The following is a 26210-nucleotide window of genomic DNA, read 5'->3' as shown; positions in this document are numbered from 1 at the left end:
AGTGAGTTACTTTTGTTTCCTGTTGTATTGCATTGTAAGTTCTTTGAGGATAAGAACAATATCTCATATTTACTTGGCTTTTCTCTAAAAGCTGTGGAGTAACATACATTCTTGCACCTTCCAACACATTTATTCTAGTTCCTTAATTGTACCATGTGTGTATAAATAAAACGTAACTCAAACTTATTTTAGGGAAGTCATAGTAATTATTCAGGTGATTTGCAATGGTTCACATTTGTAGAGTATATGATAAAAGTGTTCTTAAAAGAACTCTACCTAACTAATATGCCAGTTAATCAATTCTCTTATTTTCATGTAAAGCATACTGACTGCTTGCTGTCCATGGCAACTCTGAAAGCTTGTGTCTAATAGGCTATTCTCATATACTTGTTCATTATCAGTTTTACTATATGCTCACAAAGAGTCAATTATGTTTGTTTCTAAGACTATTCATGTCATTTTTAATGGTACCTATATAATTTAATTAAAGAAATGCAGTGTGAATACAACATTATAGTTATTTCTAGGAAAATGGTGCCAAACTAATTAATAGAAGCTTCTGTAACAGACTCTGAAATCTTAATGGCTTAACACAATCAAAATTTATTTCTCACTTACTTCACAGTCCAGTGGGTTGATCAGCTGTATTCCATTTTGCCCCAACCATCCTACAAGATTGCCTCAGCAGGAAAAAAGGGGGGCTTGAGAATAAATCTGGAATATTTCTATGATTACATCTGCAAGTGGCTTATAAAACTTCTGCTCGCATTCTAATGAGTAGATTCAATCATATGGCTCCTAACCTAACTGTAAGGGAGGCTGGAAGTGTAGTCTTCCTGGTGCCTATACCATGACTTTAGGATATGGCATAGTGTTCAGAAAGAATGATCTCTATTACAAAGCTATGTTGCATAGATTGGAAGGACTCAATAAAGGTTGAAGTCTTCATGTTTCACTCCACATAAATGATGTATTATGATTGCAGTTTATACAAAGAAGAAGTTGTGGAATTCCAAACGTATGGCCATTCCCAAACAAAGGCCCACAACAAAAGACTAGGAAGTAAATGAACATTTGAGGATCTTACTTGTAAAAACAATTTTGAGTAGGTGTCATTTATATGTATTACTTTTGAAATGATTTCCTGTTTTAGTTTACAGGTCACCTAACCTACAACATTTCATGATCTTATTAATTAAGAAGGATTCTTCCAGAAAGACATTATTTTGTTAAGAGCAGGCCTCTGGAGATAGACTGTCTGGTTTTAAGTTCTAGCTCTGACACTTATTGGGTGTGTGATCTTGGACAAGCTGCTTGTACTTTCTCAGTTTTCATATGTGAGAAATTTATATAGTGAAAGTACATATTGTACAGGGTTATTGGGAGGGTCAAATGGATAAAGGTATAAAAATGCCACACATGTAATAAGTGCTATCTAAGTGATATCCAGTATTTTAGTTTGATTACCATATCAATATCATTATTGTCAGATTTAATCCCACAGTTTTCTACTGAGTGGCCACACTGTAGGTGACCCTATAATAAATATTTATGTAACTTAAAGTACTTAGGTTGGAAACAAAAAGCAATCATGGCTAAAATTAAACTAACTAGAAAGAAAAGAAAAAGTAAAAATTTTTTGAAAGGACATGGGGTCTGGCCGGTATAGCTTCATGGTTGAGTGTCAGCCTATGAACCAGGAGGTCATGGTTAGATTCCCGGTCAGGGCACATGCCTGGGTTGCAGGCTCTATCCCCAGTGTGGGGCATGCAGGAGACAGCCAATCAGTGATTCTCTCTCATCATTGATGTTTCTGTCTCTCTCTCCCCCTCCCTTTCTCTCTGAAATAAATAAAAATACATATTTTTTAAAAAAGAAGGGACACGGGGTAGTTCACAGTCTATAAAGCAAATCTAAGCATATCAGCAAGATGGCAGGCTAGGAGGCCCCAACCCTCTCTCCTCCCCCCACCAAAAAAAACAAGTCGACAATCATTAATGGATGCAAATAGCTCTGGAAAAGCTCCAGAGTATAGTAAGGAGCTCCAGCAACCCAATGGAGCATAAAAGCCCATGAAGGCCACATTGATAAATATAGGAAGCATTGTACCTGCATCACCCCTTTCCCCAGGCCAGCACAGTTTGGCACTAAAAAGATCCCCTTGGCTATGACTTCCCCAGTGGAGGTAAAGGAGAGCAAAAGGACCATAGCAGCTCTCATTGCCACTGTGGATTCCCACAACCCTCACCACTGAAATCACCGTAGTCTTTGCTTATCCTTACAGCAATTGAGTGCAGACATCAATGCAAGGCCGCAAGTGGCATCACCAAAGAAGCACAAAACATTTTTAGTGATTGCCCCTCAAAGAAATGGAGACCTATGAATTGCCTGACAAATAATTCAAATTAATTTTTTAAGAAGATCAGCAAGCTACAAGATTTAACACAGACATTTCAACAAAGTTGGAAAACAATACATGAACAAAATCAGAAATTCAGCAGAGATATAAATCATAAAAAAGATCCACATAAATTCTGAAGCAAAAGAATATAATAAATGAAGTGAAAAAATGTAATAGCATTTTTTGTATCACATGAGCTTAGAGAAGTAGGCAAGAGCTGGATCATACAGGGCTGTGTAAGTCATCTAAGGAATTTGGATTTTATTCCATGAATTGATAGAAGATTGATGTCATCTGTGTGACATATACAAAATTTGCAGAAGGCAGGATGATGAAAGCGATTTAGGTGAACAATGTTGGTTATTACTGGGCTGGCCAGTACTAATAAAGGAATGAATCTCAGTTTATTCTGGAGAATTCTGACTGCACTTGCTGTGGGTTTGATGGTGGGAGGTATGGGAAAGGGGGGAATTGGGTAGACACCTAAAACATTGGCTTTAGCAACTGGGTGCCCTCTGGTAATCTGGAGATGAAATTCAAGGACTGACAGAATTTTTGCTGGTGAATCAAAAGCTCAAGTTTGGACATACTAAATTTAGGTGTTTATCAGGCCAAGTGGAATCAACAAGTAAGTAGTTAAATATAAGTAGGTCAGAAGAAATGTCAGAGCTAGGGACACAAATTTGGGAGTCATCAGCATACTGAATGTATTTAAAAGTCATGAAAGTGCAATGATCATTGTATCATTTGGGAAAAGACTTCTCTGTATCAACCCTTGAGTCACTCCTACTTCATTTCATTCATTTACTCCACACAGTTTATTGAGCTCCTACTATATAAAGACAGTTTTCTATGGCATTGTAGTTATAGTAGTAAAGAAAGGAGACCAACTGTTTGCCTTCATAGCACTTCTATTTAGTAGAAGATAAAGAAAATTCACCAGTAACCCATAGGTTGTGGCAGCTAATAGAAAAGAGAGTAGTTCAAATATGAGGAGTCACCTGGGTCAGATGTTGCTGAGAACCCAAGTTAGATAGAGACTAAGCTGTGACTGTTTCCAGCACTTTCTGTGGAGTAGTGACAAAAACAAATTTGGAGCCATTGAAGATGAAGAAATGGAGATGGTGAGTGAAGACGGCTGTTTTGAAAGAGTTTGCTATACAGGAAAGCAAAAAAGCTGGACCATAGCTAGTGGGAGAAGTGAAATGAAAGAAGTGCTGCTTAAAAATAAACAAAAAAGAAATAATTACAGAGCAATGTGGATGAAAGGGGCCCATGCTAACCTGACAAGCTCAGGGAAGGCCTGCATGGTGGTCTTGCAAACTCAGAGACGTAAAGTAACCACAAAGGATGATCTGAAATTAAACTTTAACTAAAAGCAGTTATGGTGGGTAGTTACATCCTAGGCCAGTATCTACACTGACAAGGTCAACCTTTGCCTTAACTGAGCCTATCTGTCTTTTTGCATCAGTAATAATATATCCTTGAAATGTCTGGGTAACTTGTAACTTTCCTTTTTGGGGACCCCTTGGGGCACAATCTAATGTGCCTGGGTGCCAGGACAGATACCACAAATTATCCTGTTAATTGTTCCTGTACCCACCTAAGTATGTGTGTATCATTTCGCTTTTTATCCAATTCCAGAAGTTTCCCCACTTTCTCCCGCCTCTCTAGTCTATCACCAATGGATTTCATGTAAGCCACCTACATCCCTTACTTTGATTGCAATGTATAAATACAGATATAGCCCACCATTCTCCAGAGCATTATCCCAATCCATTGAGGTTCTGCTTCCTGGCAGTTGTCGACAGTTTGGCTCAAGTAAACTCACAAACAACTCTTTACAGGTTTGAATGTTCTTATGTTAACAGCATGCTTTGCCGGGAGCCGGTCCATGCTTACTGTTTCAAGGGACCTGGCATATATGGCATACTGTTCTTAATATGTTTGCTCACCTTCTTGGCACTATGTGTTTTAACCAAGGTCTCTGAGAAAGGTTGTTTCCCCAGGTAGGGATTTTCCCCTGAAGTTAGGGAGGGAATAAAACCTCTTAACTAAGTGCCAGGCGGGTAATTAATCACTTTAACTATCATGCTTAAGCTACATAATCTTTACTCCCTGGAATGGAGATAAGAAACGCCCTAACCTTTGTAATAGAGATTGATAGGATTGAATCAACTGGTATAAATACAGTTGTAACTAGACAGCAAGACACAGAACTTAGAACACAGAACTTAGAATACAGAACCTACACAGAACTAGAGACAGAAGAACTTCGCTGGAGAGAACATGGCAAAAGATCCTGGACTGAACCTGACTACAGAAATGGGCAAGAGAACCTGACTAGAACCTGGTGACTGAATCTGGCTGGAGAACCTGGACTGAACCTGGCTGGAGAACCTAGCAAGAGAACATGGACACAGAACCTGGCTGGAGATCTGAAGCAGAACCTCTCTGGAGATCCAGACCAGAACTTGGCTGGAGATCCTGGCTGGAGATCCTGGCTAGGCTGCTGATCAACTGAACGCTGCCTCCATGTCATTCCTTCTTTGCCGACTCCGTCCACACCTTTGGGGACCCCTGGACCTGCTGGGGTTGTACCCCAGCAATGCTTATGGTTAATGGGAGTGATGTAGTGGAGAAGGAGTGGGAGGGGATAATTGAAGAGGTGAAGTTCTTGAACAGGTAAGAGGAGATAAGATCCAGGATGATCAGGCAGGAGATGGCTGTTTGATAGGATCAGATTCTTACCTTTCACTGTAACTGGAGAGAAGGCAGAGGGGATGAAATGGTTGCAATGAGGTTGTATATTTGATGGGGGGGACAATGAGTAGCTTGAATGCTTCTGTTTTTCCAGTGACTGTATGAAGTGAGAATGGAAGGAAAAGGGGGTTGAGAAAAGAGAAGACGTGAAATACCATCTTGGAGAGTGGCATGTCAAGTTACTAAAGAACTGTAGCAGGATTCCCCACTCCTCCTAGCTCTGGCAACCACTAATGCACTCCCTGTGATAGAGGTTTCATTCAAATTTACAATAAATACGACATGAAACATTCAACCACTTCTTTAATTTTTTTTCAACCACTTTCAGCTGCTTCGTTCCCAGCACAGAAAAGGCATATATAGCTGGATTCAAGGTTATACTTTTGCAAAATGAATGCAATGGTACAGGAAGGAAATTAAGGGTATTAGCAAAGGAATAAAGGATCATTAAATGTAAGCTGATTAAGGAAGGAAGTAAAAACAGGAATGCAGAGGGGATTGTGAAAGGTTAGAAAAGGGATATTATTCATTCATTTGGTTTACTCAGTCACTACAGCAATCAAGCTCCCAGTATGTGCCAAACATTGTTCATGAGCAAGACTGACCAAGTCCTCTGAGAGTAGGGTGAGATGAACAATAAAGAATTAAATAAGTATTAAATCCAGATATTGCAGAGGGCTATGAAAAAATACTTTAGAAGGTAGGGAGGTGTAGAGCATCAAATGGGAGGGGAGAGCAGTGGCGATTTAGGTGAGTTGTTCCAGGAAGGAGCCCTCTCTAATAAAACTGAACAGAGACCGAGATGAAGTGAAGGAACACCTGTGGGAGCCGTGTGCTAGGCTGCAGGAACAGAGGGCTTTTCCATTTTTTTAATGTCATTAGTGGTTGATTAGTGAGGCCAACAATGCCACGATGAACAAGGTATTTTTCCTTCCCTATTGTGTTTTTTAATTGGGCTTTCATATTGAAGTAACACAGCTGGTTTAAGCAATTGATTGTTGCACGAAAGTCATTAGAGCGAGCAAAGTCTCGTTTAAGTAAACCAAATGTTTAAATATGAATATGATATATTCATGTCTGATTTGTTCAGCATTCCATTCTCCAATGACTGGTATTGGAATGCCACATACTAATGAGTATAATAGGGCTCAGTTAATATCTAAGTCAATTTTCATGTCCATAAATAGCTTAATAATTTCAAACACAAAACACTCTCCTTTATTCTTCTTAGTCTTCTAAGGCAGTGATTTTTTAACTGGTGTGCCACAAGAATTTTTAAAACACGAAATACCTGACTATTTAGTCAGGGACACTGACTTTTTTCCCTTTGTCCCAAGTAGATCCTGGGAAAGGATCTAGGGTGTTTATCTAAGGCGGCCCTTGAGATAAACTTTAACCGTGCAGGTGTGGGACATTCAAGTAGTTGCTAGCAAAGAGGTTACTCTATGCAAGCAGGACCAGAGGGCAGGCTTAGGACCAAAAAAGGGACCAGAAGCTTTCGTTTTAATTTTGAGCGTATGCAAAATAAATTCAATTAACTGCCGGAGGAGTTACACCACATGAAACATATGCAGTTGCAAATCACACAGCACTTTATTACTCACATAATTCCTGGTGCTGCGGGTACAGGCTTAAGTGGGATCCCGGTGGTGCTGTCCTCGGGATGTCCTTGGCCGGTGTTCCTCACCCAAGAGCTCGGTCGCATCTCAGTCGGGAGGTACTGGCCGTTCTTTTGCCCTCTATCAGAGAGAGGAGCGTGGAGCGGTGTCACTTGCCGAACTGACAAGAGGACGTGCCTTTGTGGCTGTCTCGACAGGTGAGCACCAAGCTGGTCAGGGTCCCCCACTTTTAAAGCCTGTACCCCATTTGCAGCATTCTAGGTGGCTATCAATGAATTATGTCAATGCACACATGTTTATCTCAAATAGGGTGAGGGGCTACTACATGTGGGTTATCTTGGGAGAGTACATCACTCACTCAAATGGTTATTTTGACAAGTCACTCTGAATTATTTACTGAAGTTCAAATCCTTATCTATGAGGGACACATGCTTCAGGGCAGTGGGAAATGTGTTCTTAATATCATATTTTAAGTTTCAAGGAAAGTTAATTTAAAGATTTTAAAACCTTCTTAGACATTTTTCAGGCATTTTTAAAGCATTTTTAAACATTTTTATATATTACTACAACACCCTTAGATTGTCAAATTGAAAAATGACAACAGCCAACACAATAGTTTTCCAGTGTAAATGAATCAAAATTATACCTTTTTTTTGTCAGGTCAGCAAAAAATTTATTTTTTGGTGTGCCATATAATTTCAGTAATTAGTTTATGTGTGCCATGAGATGAAAAAAAGTTGAAAATTGCTGTTCTAAGGAAAGAGTTTAAACCCAAAGTCTCTTCCCTTTGCCTTGGGAGTATAGGGACAAAAGTTTACAAGTTTAGATATAATTCACATACCAAAGAATTCAGCAGTTTGCAGCAGTCGCCAACCTTTCGGACCTCACAGACCACCAGTGGTCCATGAACCACCGGTTGGTGACCACTAGTAAAGTATACAATTTATTGGTTCTTCCTATGTTCACAAAGTTGTACAACCATTATCATTACCTAACTATAGAACATTTTTATCACTCCCCTCCCCCCAGAAAAAAATACCCATACAGACTAGAGCCTTCAGTCACGCTCCAGTGGAATCACTCCCACTCCCCACTCTTCCTAGCCCCTGGCAACCACTAATCTACTCCCTGTTCCTATTTGCCTGTTCTGGAGATTTCATATAAGCGGAATCACACATTATGTGTCCTTTTGTGTTTGCTTAGCAGGTATCAGTACTCCATTTCTTTTTATAGCTTAATATCATTTCACTATGTGGATATACCATATTTTACTTATCTATTCATTTTTTGATGGACATTTGGGTTGTTTTCACTTTTTGGTTATTACAAATAATGCTACTATGAGCATTTATGTCAAAGTTTTTGTGTGGACATATGCTTTTAATTCTCTTAGGTATCCTATCTAATAAAAGAGAAACATGGTAATCAGTGTACGACCGCTACGCTTCCCATTGGCTAATCAGGGCGATATGCAAATTAACTGCCAGCCAAGATGACGGCTGGCAGCCAGGCAGCTTAAACTGAACATGAGGCTTGCTTGCTTCAGTGACGGAGGACTCCAACGTTCCCCGCCTGCCTTGCCGGCCTCTGAGCTTGCAGTCTGAAACATTGTAACAAATATAGAAGCTAAACAAAACCCCAGAAACCAGCTTTCAGCCGGCTGGGATCTCAGAGCTGGAGTTGATACAGAGTTTCGATTATAGAACCTAAACAAACCAGATACCTGCTTTCAGCAGCCGAGGCCTCAGTGCTGGAGCCAGAGCTAAAGCTGGCCCAGAAGAAAAAAGAAAAAAAGGAGCAGTTGGGAGCTTCAGTCCCAGCCTGAAAACAGCCCTCAGCCCCTCACCCAGACTGGCCAGGCACCCCAGTGGGGACCCCCACCCTGAAGGGTGTGTGACCAGCTGCAAACAGCCATCATCCCCTCATCCAGGCTGGCCAGGCACCCCAGTGGGGACCCCCACCCTGATCCAGGACACCCTTCAGGGCAAACCAGCCAGCCCCCACACATGCACCAGGCCTCTATTCTATATAGTAAAAGGGTAATATGCCTCCCAGCACCAGGATCAGTGGAGCCACGAGGCCTCCCAGCACTGGGATCAGCATGACAGGGGGCAGCGCCCAAACCCCCTGATCGCCCTGCGGCTCTGTGTGTGACAGGGGGCGGGGCCTCAACCCCCCCCCCCCACGGGCCCTGCTCTGTGTGTGACAGGGTAGAGCCATAACCCCCCCATCGGCCCTGCCCTGAGTGTGAGAGTGGCGGCGCCCAACCCCCTGATCGGCCCTGCTCTGTGGGTGATAGAGGGTGGCGCCCCCCCTCCCCCCCCGCCACGGGCCCTGCTCTGTGTGTGATGGCGTAGAGCCATAACCTTCCCATCGGCCCTGCCCTGAGTGTGAAAGTGGCGGCGCCCCAACCCCCTGATCGGCCCTGCTCTGTGGGTGATAGAGGGCGGCGCCCCAACCCCCTGATCCGCCCTGCTCTGTGTGTGACAGGGGGCAGTGCCCCAACTCCCCTATCGGCCCTGCTTTGTGCGTGACGGGGGGAGCTCCCCAACCCCCTGATGGGCCCTGCTCTGTGCATGACAGGGGGGAGCTCCCCAATCCCCTGATGGGCCCTGCTCTGTGCGTGACAGGGGGGAGCTCCCCAACCCCCTGATCGACCCTGCTCTGTGCATGACAGGGGGGAGCTCCCCAACCCCCTGATCGGCCCTGCTCTGTGCGTGACGGGGTGGCGCCGCAACCTCCCCATCGACCCTGCCTTGAGTGTGACAGGGGGCGGTGCCCCAACCCCCCAATTGGCCCTACCTTGAGAGTGACTGAGGGTGGCATCGCAGCCTCCCAATCCGCCCTTTTCTGTGCATGACAGGGGGCGGCGCCCCAACTCCCCAATTGGCCCTGCTCTGAGTCCAACCAGGGGCTGCACCTAGGGATTGGGCCTGCCCTCTGCCACCCGGGAGCAGGCCTAAGCCAGCAGGTCGTTATCTCCCGAGGGGTCCCAGACTGCGAGAGGGCACAGGCCGGGCTGAGGGACCCCTCCCTGCCCCCCGAGTGCACAAATTTTTGTGCACCGGGCCTCTAGTATACCTATAAGTGGCTTTTTAAAGACACAACCTTTAAGTTTTATCTTTAAAATATTTCTCACTTCATAATATATCTGTTTTGAAAGAATACATTAAGTTATTACCAGTTACTTATTAAACTACTAGTTGAATTATTTTTTCTCCAGAAATCCGAGTAACAGTGGCCCTGCAGGAAACGTTCCCTGTGCCTATGGCTCTGGATCCCCTGCTCAGTGTTCAGTGCACAGATTCAGGCCAGTATTTCAGTAGCACTGGGGGTTACCTTTTTGTCAATAAATGTTGCTTCTTCCCAGAAGAATCATAAAACCTTGAAACTAAAGGACTAGGCAGGATTCTTGGATCTCATCTAGCCAATCCCATCCCTTTGTTTTATGGATCTTGGAACTGAGGGAGAGGTCCAAGAGGTTAAAATGCTTGCCTGATTTCCCACAGCTGGCTAGTTAGAGATCTTGGATAAGAAGCCAGATCTCTTGACTCCTAGCTTAGTCCTCTGACTACTAAACTTTGTCTCTGTTGTCTGAATTTAAAGTCATAAAACAAAAAATAAACATTTATGCAGGTGGCACTTTCAGATAAAAGTTTACAGAAGAAGCTTTCAGAGTGTTAGAGAATAGCTTACTATAAACCTTATACTTATCAATAATTCATAGGGACAAGGAGGGAAAATAGTATTAAAGAAATACTATTACTTTTAGTCTGTGCATAAGGAAGAAAGAATTACAGGTGTTCATAAACACTCAGTCATAAACAAAGGTCAGCTCTTCCTATTAATTTCCTTTAAGAGTCAGCCTTTTTTTCCTTCTCATTACATTCTAAGATTTACATACTAGTAGTTTTAAAAATGGGTAGAAGATTAAGTGTAATTATGTTATTCAAGTGCAGTCAAATTACGCAATGGATTGTGCAGTTAATCACTTTGATCTTCTAAATGTCATGCTGCATATTGTTTATCCTTCTCACAGTGAGTCAGAAGTGGGAATGGGTTCATTCACTATTTCCAGTAATTAGCTTTCCACCAGCAGGTGGTGTGACTGGTGGGAAAGGGTAAGACTGGAATGCACACTTATTTGGAGATCTCAGAAGTGTTTCCTACGTGAGGCCACAGGCAGTTGAGAGTGTTGGCAGCACCACAGCTACCCGCCAGAAGAACAGGTTCTTGAATTCCCTCTGAGTCTGGGAATATTGTTCCCTGGCACAGAGCTGAGAACAGGTGCTGTGTACAACCCTGTGGTCCAGGCATGGGGCTCAGCTCCAGCACTGTCTGCGTGGGCTTGGTCACATCACTTCAGGATCCAAGTCCCTCTCTGTAAAATTGGGAAGAGGGTGGGGTTGACCACATTTTGATCTTTAACAGTTGTTTTGGCTTTAAAATGCTATAGCTCTACAACCTGTTGACTTAAGATGTCAAATGTATTGGATGAGAAGTCACATATAAAGATAAGAGCTCAGATCTTAAAGTTATACAGAACCATCTTTGTGATATTTGGCAAGTTACTTAATTCTGTAAGCTTTCATTGTGTTATACTTAAAAGGGCAATGATAATAATAGTACCTAACTCATAGGGCTATTGGGGGAAAAGGACATTATGAATTCAGCGTTTTTAGAACAGTGCCTGATATACACTATGATTCAGTAAATATTTGTTAGTAGTAAGTAGTATTTTTATTTTCATTAGGAACATTTTATCCTAATGATATACTGTTCCCTTTAGAAATAAATAAGTATAATTCCAGCAAATTTTAGTAATATATAAAGTATGTAGACTACAATTAAAAATATAACCTACCCCTAGCTGGTTTGGCTCAGTGGGTAGAGCATCGGCCTGCGTACTGAAGGGTCCTGGGTTTGATTCTGGTCAAGGGCACATGCCTGGGCTGTGGGCTCGATCCCAGTAGGGGGTGTGCAGGAGGCAGCCAATCAATGATTCGCCCTCATCATTGATATTTCTCTCTCTCCCTCTCCCTTCCTCTCTTAAATCAATTATATATATATATATCCTATTAACTCTAAAGTAAACTGGGAGGAAAACACATAATTTAGATGGTTGAATTATAGGTATGATGGGGGAAGATATGGGAGGCAGAGGTGAAAGTTATGAAGTGAAAGAAATTTGACTTATTTTCTCCTTCATTTTATAGTTGTATGTAATCTTTCTTTTTTGTATTTTTGTTCTTTCAACTTGGAGATAGAATCATCCAGGGAAAACATATCCAAGTTAATAGCTCTTCAAGTGGGGTCCTATATTATTTTATAAGACAATAACATTATTATTTTATCACGTAGAAATAAATAGTAAATTTATCCAACACCTGGTAGGCCGCCTCCTTGTAATTTCTGCTGTTATTTTTGTAAGTACTATTTTGATGTGAACCAAGGACTGAAAAGTGTCATAATTTTGGAAACAAATACTCAGATATTATTCCTCAATTAGGATATTGCTATGAAACTATCACTATTCAATAATAGTTTGCTGAACTATCTGAAGATATTTGCTTAAGATAAAATATTTACAGAAACAGAACCAATTCATGAAATACTATGGGAAAAGTTGGCAACTCTGTAAGTTTGGTGGTTAGTTGGAGAATTAACTATCAGTTCTCCAAAGAAGAGGTAAGCTATCTATGGATATGTGACATGATAGTGTAGATATGATTTTTAAAAAAAGAAAAGATTTTTTAGCCCTAGCTGGTTTGACTCAGTGAGTAGAGCATTGGCCTGCAGACCAAAGGGTCCCGGGTTCAATTCTGATCAATTCTCTCTCATCATTGATATTTCTATTTCTTTCTCTCCCTCCCTTCCTCTTTGAAATCAATTAAAAAATATAGATAGATAGATAGATAGATAGATAGATAGATAGATAGATAGATAGATTTTTTTAAGTTGAATTTTAGAGAGAGAGAAAAGGAGAGGGAGAGGGAGGGAGGAGGGAGAGAGAGAGAGAGAGAGAGAGAGAGAGAGAGAGAGAGAGAGAGAAACATCCCTGTAAGAGGGAGACATCCATCGGCTGCCTCCTGCATGCCCCCCACTGGTAATTGAGCCCACAACCCGGGCATGTGCCCTAACTGGGAATTGAACTGGCAACCTTTCAGTAAATAGGACTACACCCAACCAACTGAACCATACTAGCCAGGGCAAGATGAGATTTTTAATGGACATCTCTGAATATATATGTCTGTATGTTCCACACCTACTCCATCACCATCTTCACTGTTGTATGTCACAAATAAAAAAGGAAACATTTTTGACTCCTCGCTACAATCTCCTTAGCTTCTGATGTGAACAACTGAATCCAGAATGCCTTCCATTTCCCTGAAAAGTTATTTTTTACTGCATTGTAATTTCTAGCTTGGGTAATGTTCTTTGATCTCTAATGTTCCTTTTATGCTTCTTTTATAGGAGACCAGTTATAAGAACTCCACACCCATCCTTCTAACAAAAGACTTAGAAAGAGATGTGCAAAAACCATCTCCAAAAACCAAGGTAAGATATCTGATCATTAGGCTTCCACATGAACCATTTAGCAAGGCTCTGTGTGTTCTTGTGTTTCTCTGATATGTTACTTATACTTCCCTCAGCCTTTTTTTTTTTTCTGGACCTGGTGGTATAAAAAACACTTTTTATTTAGATCATTTAGTCGAAGGTTATAGTCATCCAAAAATTATCTCAACACTCCAGTTATTTATAGAAAGTGATTTTTTGTTTGTTTGTATGTTTTTTCTTAATCCTCACTCTATGATATTTTTCCATTGATTCTTTTGGAGAGAGTGGAAGACAGAAAGACAGAGTGAAACATCGATGTGAAACACATCGATTGGTTGCCTCCTGCACATGCCCCGACCAGGGCCCTAGCCTGGGAGGAGCCTGCAACCAAGATATGTGCCGTTGACCAGAATCAAACCCGGGACCCTAGTCCACAGACCAACGCTCTATCTACGAGCCAAACTGGCTAGGGCCAGAAAGTGATATTCTTAGTAGTTTATTATTTCTGCTCAAGCAGTATTGTTTCCAGCTTACAGCATAGGAGATGGTTAAGTGAAGTAAATCTGTCCTAGGTTACTATAAGGGATAAATAAAATTTCTAACTATAATTTTTCTTTTTTCTCAAACTAGAAATCACTTCACTGATTTTTTTGTAGTTATAAAATACAATTTTTTACGTAAAATTTATCATGATTTATTAAATAATTTACTATAATTACTGACAGCTGTAGGGGAGAGGGGTGAATGGATAAAAGAAGGTGAAGTGATTAGCCAAAAAACATATATACATAACATAGAGACACAGACAATGGTGTGGTGATAGCCAGAGGGAAACGATGTTGGGGCTAGGTAGAGGTGGGCAAAGCAGGGGTGGTGGGTGGGATGACGACATTTGTAACAATAGTGTCAACAATAAAAATAAACTTAGGAGAGAACCAAGTTGGCAGCATAGGTAAACACCAGAGATTGCTGCCTCGCACAACCACTTCAAAAATACAACTAAAAGACGGAATGGACATCACCCAGAACCACAGGAAGGCTGGCTGAGTGGAAATTCTACAACTAGAAGGAAAGAGAAAAGCATACCGAGACTCAGAGGAGGTGTGGTGCGGAAGTAAAATACTAAGGTGCGGAGGTGCATGCGTAGCGGGCTGGTGGCTGAGGGCGCGGTTGTCGTTTTCAATCGGGAGGGAGTCTCAGGCTCTGAGCTCCAGTTCCGGGCGAGTCTCTGGGGACCCAGACTCAAACGAGAGAAGCGGGACTCTCTGGCATCGGTCAGAACTCGAGGGCAGCTTTCTCTCCAAGGTACTTGCAGCAATTGCTGGGACACTGAGAAGCAGAGCCTCTGAAGGCAGGACTGAGAGCAGCCATAACTGCTCTCTCTGCCCGCCCTGTTGATCCCCTGGGACTCGCCCCGCCCAAGCCTTGCACGGAGGCATTTGCTGGATAGCCTCAAGCAGAGGCTAGATTAGCACCTCCCTAGAGATCAGGACAGAAGTTCTCCCACTACAGACACAGCTGATTCTCACAGCCAATTGGCCTGGAGGTCAAATCCCCCCCCCCCCCCCAGTGTTACCTACAACAATCAAGGCTTAACTACAACAAGACTGTACGCAAAGACCACAAGGGGGTGCACCAAGAAAGCATAAAAAAAATGCGGAGACAAAGAAACAGGACACAAATGACAGAAATGGAGGAAAGCAAACTGCTGGATATAGAGCTCAAAACCACACTTTTAAGGTGTTACAAGACCTGTCTAGAAGCCGCTGATAAATTTAGTAAGGCCCTCGAAAAGACTAGTGAGACCACCGATAAATGTAGTGAGATCCTCAAGAAATCTAGTGAGACCCTCGATGTTGTGATAAAGGGCCAACTAGAAATTAAGCATACACTGACTGAAATAAAGAATATTATACAGACTCCCAACAGCAGACCAGAGGATTGCAAGAATCAAGTCAAAGATTTGAAATGCGAAGAAGCAAAAAACACCCAACCGGAAAAGCAAAATGAAAAAAGAATCCAAAAATACGAAGATAGTGTAAGGAGCCTCTGGGACAGCTTCAAGCGTACCAACATCAGAATTATAGGGGTGCCAGAAGATGAGAGAGAGCAAGATATTGAAAACCTATTTGAAGAAATAATGACAGAAAACTTCCCATACCTGGTGAAAGAAATAGACTTACAAGTCCAGGAAGCGCAGAGAACCCCAAAAGGAATCCAAAGAGGACCACACCAAGACACATCATGATTAAAATGCCAAGAGGAAAAGACAAAGAGAGAATCTTAAAAGCAGCAAGAGAAAGAAACTCAGTTACCTACAAGGGAATACCCATACGACTGTCAGCTGATTTCTCAACAGAAACTTTGCAGGCCAGAAGGGAGTGGCAAGAAAAATTCAAAGTGATGAATGCCAAGAACCTACAACCAAGATTACTTTATCCAGCAAAGCTAACATTCAGAATTGAAGGTCAGATAAAGAGCTTCACAGATAAGAAAAAGCTAAAGGAGTTCATCACCACCAAACCAGGATTAAATGAAATGCTGAAAGGTGTCCTTTAAGAAGAGGAGGAAGAAGAAAAAGGTAAAGATACAAATTATGAACAACAAATACACATCTATCAACAAGTGAATCTAAAAATCAAGGGAATACATAATCTGATGAACAGAATGAACTGGTGATTATAATAGAATCAGGGGCATAGAAAGGGAATGGACTGACTATTCTTGGGGGGGGAAGGGGTGTGGGAGATACGGGAAGAGACTGGACAAAAATCGCGCACCTATGAATGAGGACAGTGGATGGGGAGTAAGGGCGGAGGGTGGGGTGGGAACTGGGTGGAGGGGAGTTGTGGGGGGGGGAAGAGGAACAAATGTAATAATCTGAAGAATAAAGATTTAATTAAAAAAATAATAAAAATAAATAAAAAAGTAAACTTAAATAAAAAGTAATATATTTTCAAAATTATAAACATAACACGTGATCAATGGAAGCATTTCAGTCCATTTTAACAAGAAAAAACAAGAACTATCATCATATGACAGAATGAAGCCTCCAGTATATAAAATTTTTTTCCTTATTAAGAAAAATCCAAAATGCACATAATTGTTTTACCAGTGAAAAGAAAAACTCCTTTACCACATAATATGTTATGAGAATTTGACCATTTGTTTGTCCAATCAGTGACTGCATTTATTTGAGAGTCCTTTTCCTAATCTTTATCTTCTCTTTGTAGAACTTCTCCTATTGACTAGGTACATATAATATTCCTAACTGACCACTGTGATGTTTATAGAACTACTTTTTTTTTCTAGTTCTAAGACAAATGTTTTCCAAACTTTCTTGAGTTCACTATAAGCAAAATTTAAAAGAATTCTGGTCTCTTGAGTTTATCACTAGTTACTATAAGAATAGTTGTGGCTTTATTTATAAAAGCAAGTCAAGTGAAGTGCTGAGTCATTACTTAAGTATCTTCTTTTGGTAAGAGTCTACAGTTTATTTATGAAATAAATAAAAACATCTTTCCTTTTGAAACTTATTCCACCTTCAGTTTTCCTGGAAAATTATTTTAACTGTCATGCTTTCCTTTCAGATTCCAACTATTTTTTGTATCTTTTTCAATGAAATATTTGTATGTGCAAACTTACATCTAATTAATTCACATGTATAGTAGAAATTTTTACTGTGTAATTAATATAAATCATTGTCAAAAATATACTCATCAAATAAATGCATTGAAAAAAATGAAGGATTTGAGGAAAATTTTTAGGTAACATTTACTTATTAGCTCCTTTTACATTGGTATAGCTATTTTTAGGTGAAGAGACCCTCGGTGAATCACTTCTTAAATAAAACTCACTCTTGAAACTTATCATCAAAATTGTGTGAAGGGATTTATTACTTTTATGAAATTAATGCCATTTGGAATATTTCAAGCATATACAAAATCAATAGTATGCATTTATGGACCTCTGTCATTCTTGCTGTATGGTTCATAACCAAACATTCAATAGAAAAATTACTTCATTGGTTAAGCCTTGGTTTGTAACTTTAGCTTTTTTGTGGCCTTGTATGAACAAGTTTAAGTTTACATAAGCAAACTAGGCTCTGCTTAGGTTAGTGGTGATTAAATTTTTATAATTTCAAATCCCAGAAATGAGGCAAACACAGCGTATGAGCTACAAGAGATGATAAGGCACTAACTCTTTCATCAAGATTTTCTCTTAAGAGCTTTTTCTCTCCAGTTGATCTTTGAAAGCTAAAGCTGAGAATACCTTTAAAATATAGTTGGTATATCCTTTCTAGAGTGACTTAGGAAGCTATGAAAATGATGTGTGTCCTTGCTATTGCCGTGACTCCAGTTGACCTCCCTAGCTGTCTTTCTTGGACATCTCTAGTTATAGCTGTATTTGCCTTGAACAGCTAAGTATTTCTGATTCCTACATGGCTAGAAATGTAAACTGGTAAGCCAGAGATGGCATATGTCCATTGGCTCTGGCAATGTCTCTCTAATCTAAGTCATCTGTCCCCATGTGTGTTCCCTCTCCCAGCTGTTATCTCTGCTCTTGGGCAATGGAAAGGATTACATTTCCCTTCCTTAGGTTGGAAAGCCTCTTCTTGATTTGGGCACAAGCTGAAAAAAAGTGATAACTCCATTGCACAGTGCCATGACACTTTCTACAAGAGATTATAAGGCAATAATCACCAGTTCCGCTAGCTCAAGGGCAGTCATGCAACCATTTCATACCCAATACTTTGTAGACTGCGTATGCAGAAAATAGTTGGAATAGATGACGCTGAAGAGAACATAAAATAGATGTCTAAAGAGGTTTGGAACATAAACACAGTTCCTTGAGCCTAGCTGAATGATGTCTACCGGGGACCTACTTTCTTTCCATGTTTTTGAATCCCATAGTGTCAGCTTCATGTTAGGGCCACATTGTCAAGATGGCTGCCCATAGGCTCCTAAGGCTATGTGCTAACGACTGAGAACTGTGAAGAGTCTGAGATTTTACCTCATTTGCAAGCTGACAAGTTAATCTGCCAAAGATTCAGGTATTATAGCCACAGACATGAGACTCCAGGGTCTGAGACGAAGGACATTTTATTACTAGTACTTATAGCAGTAACAATAGCTAGTATTTTCTTGAAAAGATAATGCAGAACAAAGGCAAACAATGTCTCTGCTTGCAAAGACATACAGACACATAGGAGACCTGTAGAGAATTCTCTTCCAGAACGGCCACACTCACTAGAACAAGAGAGAACTTTGTGCTACCATTCCCAGGAGAGTTCCTCAAACTGACTTGTGGCTAGAAGATAGGAGTACACTAATTGGCTTGGTCAGGGTCATGTGATTCACCCCTTAGGGTCGTGAAAGGAACACCAATGGAATTCGGGGGCATTGACACCGAAGAAGGAAGTGTATGAGCACTGGGAAGGCAATCAAAATTGTCCATTACTCAAGCTCCATTTAATGAATATCAAACCGAGAAGATGAAAAAAATATGAATGTAATCTGGGGCATATATAGGGTGTCCCCCCCAAAATGTATACACATGCTGAATAAATATAAAAGCAGGGTTTATTAAAATACATTTCATTTCAAAATTGAGCTATCAGTCAGCTGTTAAAGTGCATATAAAGTGCAAAAAATTTATACATTTTTGGGGGACACCCTGTATTATCAATAAATATTCGTGTTTGAAGCAAGGTTCAGTCAAAAACATGTTAATATCACCCTAGTCTTTCCCCCAAATCATGGCCAGAATAACTATTATAAAATACTTTGTTCCCCCATTGAATACTGAGCAAAGGTCAAACCCTTTAGCACAGTACACATTGCCCTTAACAGTCTGGCCCCAATTCAACCCTCCAGCCTGAACTCTTGGCCACCACCTCTCCGTTCCCCTCCAGGCCCGATCACTCCAGGTTTCTTGTTTTTTACTTTTGCTCCTTTTCTCATTATCTGGAAGGCCTTTCCTCTTCACCTTCATCTCCCTTGGGTAGGATTAATTGTGTGCCTTATGTATATTCTTCAGTGACACTGCATACATTATACACTTCTTACTTACAATTTTCCTAACATTTACTATAGTTCATTTGTATATAGTCATGTAGTTAAATAGGATTAATATTTGTCTTCCTCACTAGACTACACGCTCCAGAGTACAGAAACCAGGTCTGATTTATTCTCCATTGTATTCTTAGTGCCTCATAGGTGGTAAGTGCTCAATAAATATTTGTTGCTATTGAATGTTTTTAAAAAAAACATAAGAGTCAGGGTGGTATAATAAGTGTTAAGGTTGCTAGTTTCTGGGTAGGATTGCCAGAAATGCAAAGCCTCAACTCATGACACACTAGTTGGGTGACCTTGAGAAATTTTCCTAAATTCTGTATCTCTGCTCTATCATCTGTAAAATAGAAATAACAGTACCTATTTAATAGGGCTGCTTTTAACTGAAAATATGCAGTACTTAAATGTTATGCCTTCCACACAGTAAACACCCAGCAGTGAGCTAGTATTGCAGTTGTGCTCATTCCTGGAGGTAGAAGTCTATGTGTCTGTCTCCCTGCTAGACCATCACGTCTTTAAAACTGTAACCAGCATCATTAACTCACTAATGATGCCAGGGCCTAGCCCAAGGCCCAGCATGTCGTACTTGTTCAACAAATCCTTACTGAATTGCACCGTCACATTTGAAGAATGCGATTTAAGATTAAGCCACTAGGTTAGTTTGGAGTAGTGACGTGTCTTTCTAAGCTTTGAAGTCCTTTATCATTGTTATCAATTATTAAAATTAATAGCTCTCACTTCTATTATGTATTATGTGCTTATTCTATTCCAAGAACTAATGGAACAAGAATGATCTCATTTAACTTCCATCACGTCTTAAGAGGCATAGGTTTTTAATTATACAGATGAGGCATTTGAGCCTCAGAGAAGTTAAGGGGCTTTCCCAACATTATGCTGCTGGCAACAAGGAGAAATCAAGTTCAAAGCCAGTTGCTTCCCCATAAATATGCTGTAAAATAAAGTATTTGCTTCGATTTATAACAAAGGAAATGATTTTTAATCCATTGAGAATGTGTATTTTACTAAAGTCAAGGAACTAGTAATACCTCAGCTTTGTTAATTGAGCAGCATCCTAACAGGGAGACCTCTTTCAAAATGCAAGAGACCTCACAGACTCCAGGCCTTATGATTTCCATGCAGCTTTGTGGACCGGGCTCATTAGTTTGAGTTTGGCAAAGGAATGCAAACCATTTCATCAGTTTTTCTTGTTTATAGTAAGGAGTACATCTAAAAAAAAAAACTTGGATTATAAATAGCATTTATTTTATCCCTTTAATCATTTTTTGGCAGCCATGCTAGAAACACACATTGAGAAATACATGCAGATACAAATGTGCTGTCCTATTCACCAAAACAGCACCTTTATACAGAGCTTTAGTGCAGTATTCCTTCACTGTTATTGAAGTGGGAGGGGCTCCCCACCCCAAAAAAGGTCCTTTGCTTATGGCTTTATCATAGATATGCAAACATAATAGTTTTAGTTACTATTCGAAGTTACGGGAAGAATGATTTCTAGAAGTTTTCCAGAGGAAAACTATTCCTGAATAATAATATAGACTCTTGCATGTATACTTACCTTTCTCTGGGGAGTTAACTTTCACTTTTGGAGAAACCTAGGTTGCATTACCCCTCCCCCATTTTTATGCTTAGAAGAATCAGATAATTTTTAAGAACCCATGAATGACATCAAAACACGTTTTCATGTTTTATAAGAACTTTGAGGAACTCACTTGATTAGTGCTTAGAAAAAGGAATGTATTTTGATGTATTGTTGAATTCAGTTTGCTAATATTTTTGCATGTATGTTTGTCAGGGATATTAGCCCCCCTCCTTTTTTTTTTGTTTTGTTTTGTTTTGTTTTGGTAGTGTCTTTGTCTGGTTTTGATTTCAGGGTTTTATGGCCTTATGAATTTGGAAGTGATCTGTCTTCTATTTTTTAGAAGAATTTGAGGATTGGTATTCACTCTTCTTTACACATTTGTTGAAGACACCGAAGTCGGGACTTTTCAGTCTCCTTACTAATAATTGGTCTGTCCAGATTTTCCATTTATGATTCAGTCTTGGTAGGTTGTATGTTTCTAGGAATTTATCTATTTCTTCTTGATTGTCCAATTTTTTGTTGTATTATTATTAAATGTTCCTAGTAGTCTCTTATGATCCTTGTTTTCTATAGTATCAGTTGAAATGTCTCCTCTTTCATTTCAGATTTTGTTTATTCAAGTCCTCTCTTTTTTCACGTGGGTCTAGCTAAAAGTTTTTATTTCTCTATTTTATTTCTCTTTTCAAGAAAACTAGTTATTCGTTTCATTGATACTTTCCATTGATTTTTATTCTCTGTTTCATTTATCTCCACCCTGATCTTTATTATTTCCTCCCTCTACTGACTTTGGACTTGATGTCTCACTCTACATGATTACTCACCTCAAATGCATCCTCATGTTGCTGGCAGTCTGATCTCCCCAATCCTTTCATTCTTCCTTTCTTTCAGACAACTGTTTCAAACTTTCTCCTTGATCCTTGCCTTCCAACATCCCCCTTTTCACCCTTCACTCTCAGTAATGATCTTACTTTCTATTTCACTGAGCATCAAGAGAGAACGTCCACCTGTTCCCACCCTGACATCCATCCGCTGCCTGCCCCACGTCATGTCTTTGCTTTCCTTCCAGTCACAGGAGAAGGTGCTGTGCTGGCTCTTGTCCAAAATCAGCCCTCCACCGTGCACCAGATCCCACAGCCTCTAACCCACTCAGGAACTCTGCTCCCTCTCCTGGGCATCAGCTTTTCATCTGTCCATTGAATCACTTCCATTAGCAAGGAAGTATGCTATAATATTTCCTATCTTATTTCCAAAATAAAAAAACAACGACTCTCCTGTGACTCCACAGCCCTCTTCAGTGATCACCCATTTCCTCTGTTATTCCTTACAACAGTACTCTTCAAAAGAATTATATAAACTTGTTTTCACATCCTCTTCTGTTCTCTCTGGAACCCACTCTAACTAATTTCACTATAGAACAAAAACAGCTCTTGTGAAGTGTCACCATATTACCAGATTGTGTATATGTGTGTATTCTGGGCATTTCATAGAAGTGGAATAATACAGTATGTTCCCTTTTGTGTCTGTCTTCTTTCACCTAGCACAGGGGTGAGCAACCCCTGACACGCATGCCAAACATGGCATTCCAGTAACTTTTGCTGACACGCGAAACCTTCTCTTATAATCTTCCATTTACAATTTTTTTCTTAATATCGACTTTTTTATTTTTCAGATAAATTCAGTGTAGGTGCATCTTAGATAAATAAGTAATTTTACATAACAAGTTATCTTAAAGACCATAGACATGGATTGACTAGAGAGGGGAAGAGCAGTTTCTATGCCTCTGCCTTAACTCTCCCTGCCTTCCTAGATCCGACCAGTGTTTTGGTTTCATCCACATACGCTTGTGAATCTTTGTTCTCAGTGATGAATTTTCTTAAGTCTCGTAATAGAAGTAGCCTGACGGATGAAAGTAGTAGCTCGTGCATATCTCGAAGGTCACGAAATATAAGCCTGATGTAAAATCTCTATCATCAGTGATGCAGCAGCAAGTCCCACTGATAATATCAAACAGAGTCATAAAGTTTTCTGTCGGACTATCAGTGTACATGTATACATTAAAAAATAAATGTATTTTTCATCATCATATACTGTGTTTTTGTTGCTCGAATGAATTTTATTATTTCTTCAAGGTTCTTCACATACATATACTTTAAGAGATATCAAGTAGGCATAACATGGTCTCAAAAAATTAGGGTTGGCATGCAGAAGAATTTTGAGTCAGAGATTTTGCTGGTTTTGGCACGCACTCACAAAAAGGTTGCCCACCCCTGACCTAGCATAATATTTCTAAGATTCATCCATTTTATTTTATTTTTTAAATTGATTGCTTGATTTTATTTTTCAGTATGTTTTTATTGATTTCAGAGAGGAAGGGAGAGATAGAAACATCAATGACGAGAGAGAATCATTGATTGGCTGCCTCCTGCATGCCCCCTACTGCGGATCAAGCACACAGCCCAGGCATGTGCCCTTGACAGAATCAAACCCGGGACCCTTCGGTCCACAGGCATACACTCTATCCACTGACCTAATCAGGCTAGGGCAGATTCTATCTATTTTATAGCATGTTTCAGAACTTCATTCCTTTTTGCTTACCCATGAATCAGTTGATAGACATTTGAGTTGTTTCTGCTTTTGGGCTATAATAAATAATGCTGCTATGAGCATTTATGTACAAATGTTTATGTCGGCATATGTTCTGGAATTGCTGGGTTATATGGTAACTGCATTCATTCCTTCTTGTTGAAACTCTTTCCCCTTGCTTTTCAAGACACTGTGTGGGTTTTCCCTCTACCTCATTGTCCACTCCTCGGTGTCTCTGAGTCTTCTCCCTCTAACTGTGGAGTGCCCCGGGGTTCAGTGCTTAGTCCCCTTTCTAGATTTACTCACTAGGTGCTTGGCTTGTAAATACCATCTACATATATATGACTCCCAAATTTGTATTTTCAGTTCAAGCCTCTCAACTCCAACTCCAATATCCAGCTGCCTGTATGACATCGTCACTTGTCTATTATGTACGTCTCAAGGTTAGCATGTCCAGAGCCAGTAATTCCCAATTCACCCACCAAAATCTGTATCTCCTGCTATTTTTTTTCTAACCCCATGATGGCAGTTCCATACTTTCAGTGCTCAGGCAAAAAACTTTAGAGTCATTCTTAATTATTTTATTTTTATTATTTTATTTTATTTTTAATCCTTACCCGAGGATATTTTTTCCATCGATTTTTCGAGAGAGTGAAAAGGAGAGGGGAGAGAGAGAAAAAAACATCTATATGAGAGACACATTGATTGGTTGCCTCCCGCATGCGCCAAAACTGGGGCTGGGGTTGAACCTGCAACCGAGGTACATGCCCTTGACTGGGGATCAAATCTGAGACCCTTCAATCCATAGTCGATGGCTCTAACCACTGAGCAACCAACCAGAGCTAGAGTCATTCTTGACTCCCACCTGCCCCACACCTCAGCAAATTTTGTTGACTTTACCTTCAAAATATATCCAAAATGTGATCTCACAACCTCCGTGCTCCAAGCCACGAGCATCTCAATTAGGTCTCCTAGTTAGTCTCCTTACATCACTCTGACCTTTCTACAATCTTTTCTCAATGCAGCAGTAAAGATCCTTTTAAAATGAAAAACATGTTACTTCTTTGCTCAACATTTTCCAAAAGTTTTCTGTTTTCCTCGGGGTAAAATCCAAAGTCTTTAAAATGCCTGCACATCTACGTGATCTGGGCCCTCTGCTACTTCACTGGCCTCATCTCTTGCCACTGTGTTTCTCACTCTTTGGTTCTAGCCACAGTGGCCTCCTTGCCACTTCTCAGACTTGTAAGTCATGCCTCCTCCTCAGGACCTTTGCACTGCTCTTCTCTCTGTCTGGAATGTCCTCCCCACATATCCTTCTCAGACACTCTTTTATTTCCTTTAGGTCTGTGGCCAAGATTGCTGCTGGCTTCCCCATATCTAGTCTCCCTCTCTCCCTTCTCTGGGTACACTGATGCACAGCTATAAGGCCACTTTCCCTAACTTCCCTGGCAGCTGTGTGTCACCATGTGGCTAAATTTTGCTCCATAAAAATAAGCAGTTGGATTTCCTTTTAAGAGTGTGGCAGGTCCTTCCTTGGTCCCCTCCATCTTACCATGTTTGTAACTGCTTTGAGGGAAAAGTCTACAAATAAAGAAGCATCTATCCTGTCTAATAAAGAGGGAATATGCTAATTGACAGTCACATCTTCGCAAAGATGGTGGTGCCCACAGCCAATAAGGCGGGAATATGCTAATTGACTGTCACATCATCGCAAAGATGGCAGTGCCCATGGCCAATAAGGAGGGAATATGCTAATTGACTGTCATGCCCTCAAAAATGGCAGCACCCACAGCCACAAGATGGTGGCGCCCAGTCCCCTCAGCCCCACCGGGGCAGCAGGCACACGGCAAGGCCAGGCTCACCCCGCGTGCCTGCCTCTGGAGTCCCCCAGTCCCCTTAGCCCCCCAGCCACCCAGGGCCAGCCCAAGGCGCAGGTAACCAGGGCCGACCAAGGCTTGCGCTGACGGCAGTGGCAGCAGCAGAGATGTGATGGGGCGTCACTTCCCCTAATCGCCAGGTCACCTCCCGCCCCTGAGGGCTCCCGGACTGTGAGAGGGGGCAGGCCAGGCTGAGGGACCCACCACCTCTCCAATACATGAATTTTCATGCACTGGGTCTCTAGTATATATATAAAAACCTAAGCAACTGTCCAACCGTTTGACCGTCTGGCTGGTAGCTATGATGTGTACTGACCCCCAGGGGGCAGACGCTCAATGCAGGAGCTGCCAAGCTGCGGTGACTTGGCAGCTGCGGTTCTTGGGTGACACACCCAAGAACCAGAGAGGAGGGAGCCCGATTCACCAAAGAACCACCCTCTCTCAATCCTGGACCACTCAGGGGATGTTGGAGAGCCAGTTTCAGCCCAATCCCTGCAGGCCAGGCCAAGGGACTCCACCTGTCGGAGGGACCTCACTCACTCTGCAGACGCCCTTTGAGCTATGGCACCATCTCAGGTTCAGCCAGCCAGGGACGGTCTGCTAGAGGTTGGCTCCAGGGTGTGTCTGGCCCAGTCCCAACCTGCTGGCCACCTTCTAATTAATTTCCTTTCAATGTGCACGAATCCATGCACCAGGGCACTAGTAAGTAAATACACAGTGTGTCCAGTGATCTTA

At 41.1% G+C, this 26210-nt stretch overlaps 1 protein-coding gene across 3 annotated transcripts in view; it reads left to right on the top strand.

Moving 5' to 3' along the window:
* Window positions 1-26210, top strand: part of FAM13A (family with sequence similarity 13 member A) — a 276291-nt gene that overhangs the window by 101721 nt on the left and 148360 nt on the right. For all 3 annotated transcript variants that reach the window (XM_036339586.1, XM_036339576.1, XM_036339596.1), the window contains exon 6: window positions 13258-13341. In XM_036339586.1, the coding sequence (XP_036195479.1) occupies window positions 13258-13341 (84 nt within the window). The remainder of the gene's footprint in view (window positions 1-13257; window positions 13342-26210) is intronic.

Source organism: Myotis myotis, unplaced genomic scaffold (assembly GCF_014108235.1).
Source record: "Myotis myotis isolate mMyoMyo1 unplaced genomic scaffold, mMyoMyo1.p scaffold_m19_p_1, whole genome shotgun sequence".
Classification (NCBI taxonomy): Eukaryota; Metazoa; Chordata; class Mammalia; order Chiroptera; family Vespertilionidae; genus Myotis; species Myotis myotis.
This window is presented reverse-complemented; position numbering and strand designations above follow the sequence as displayed.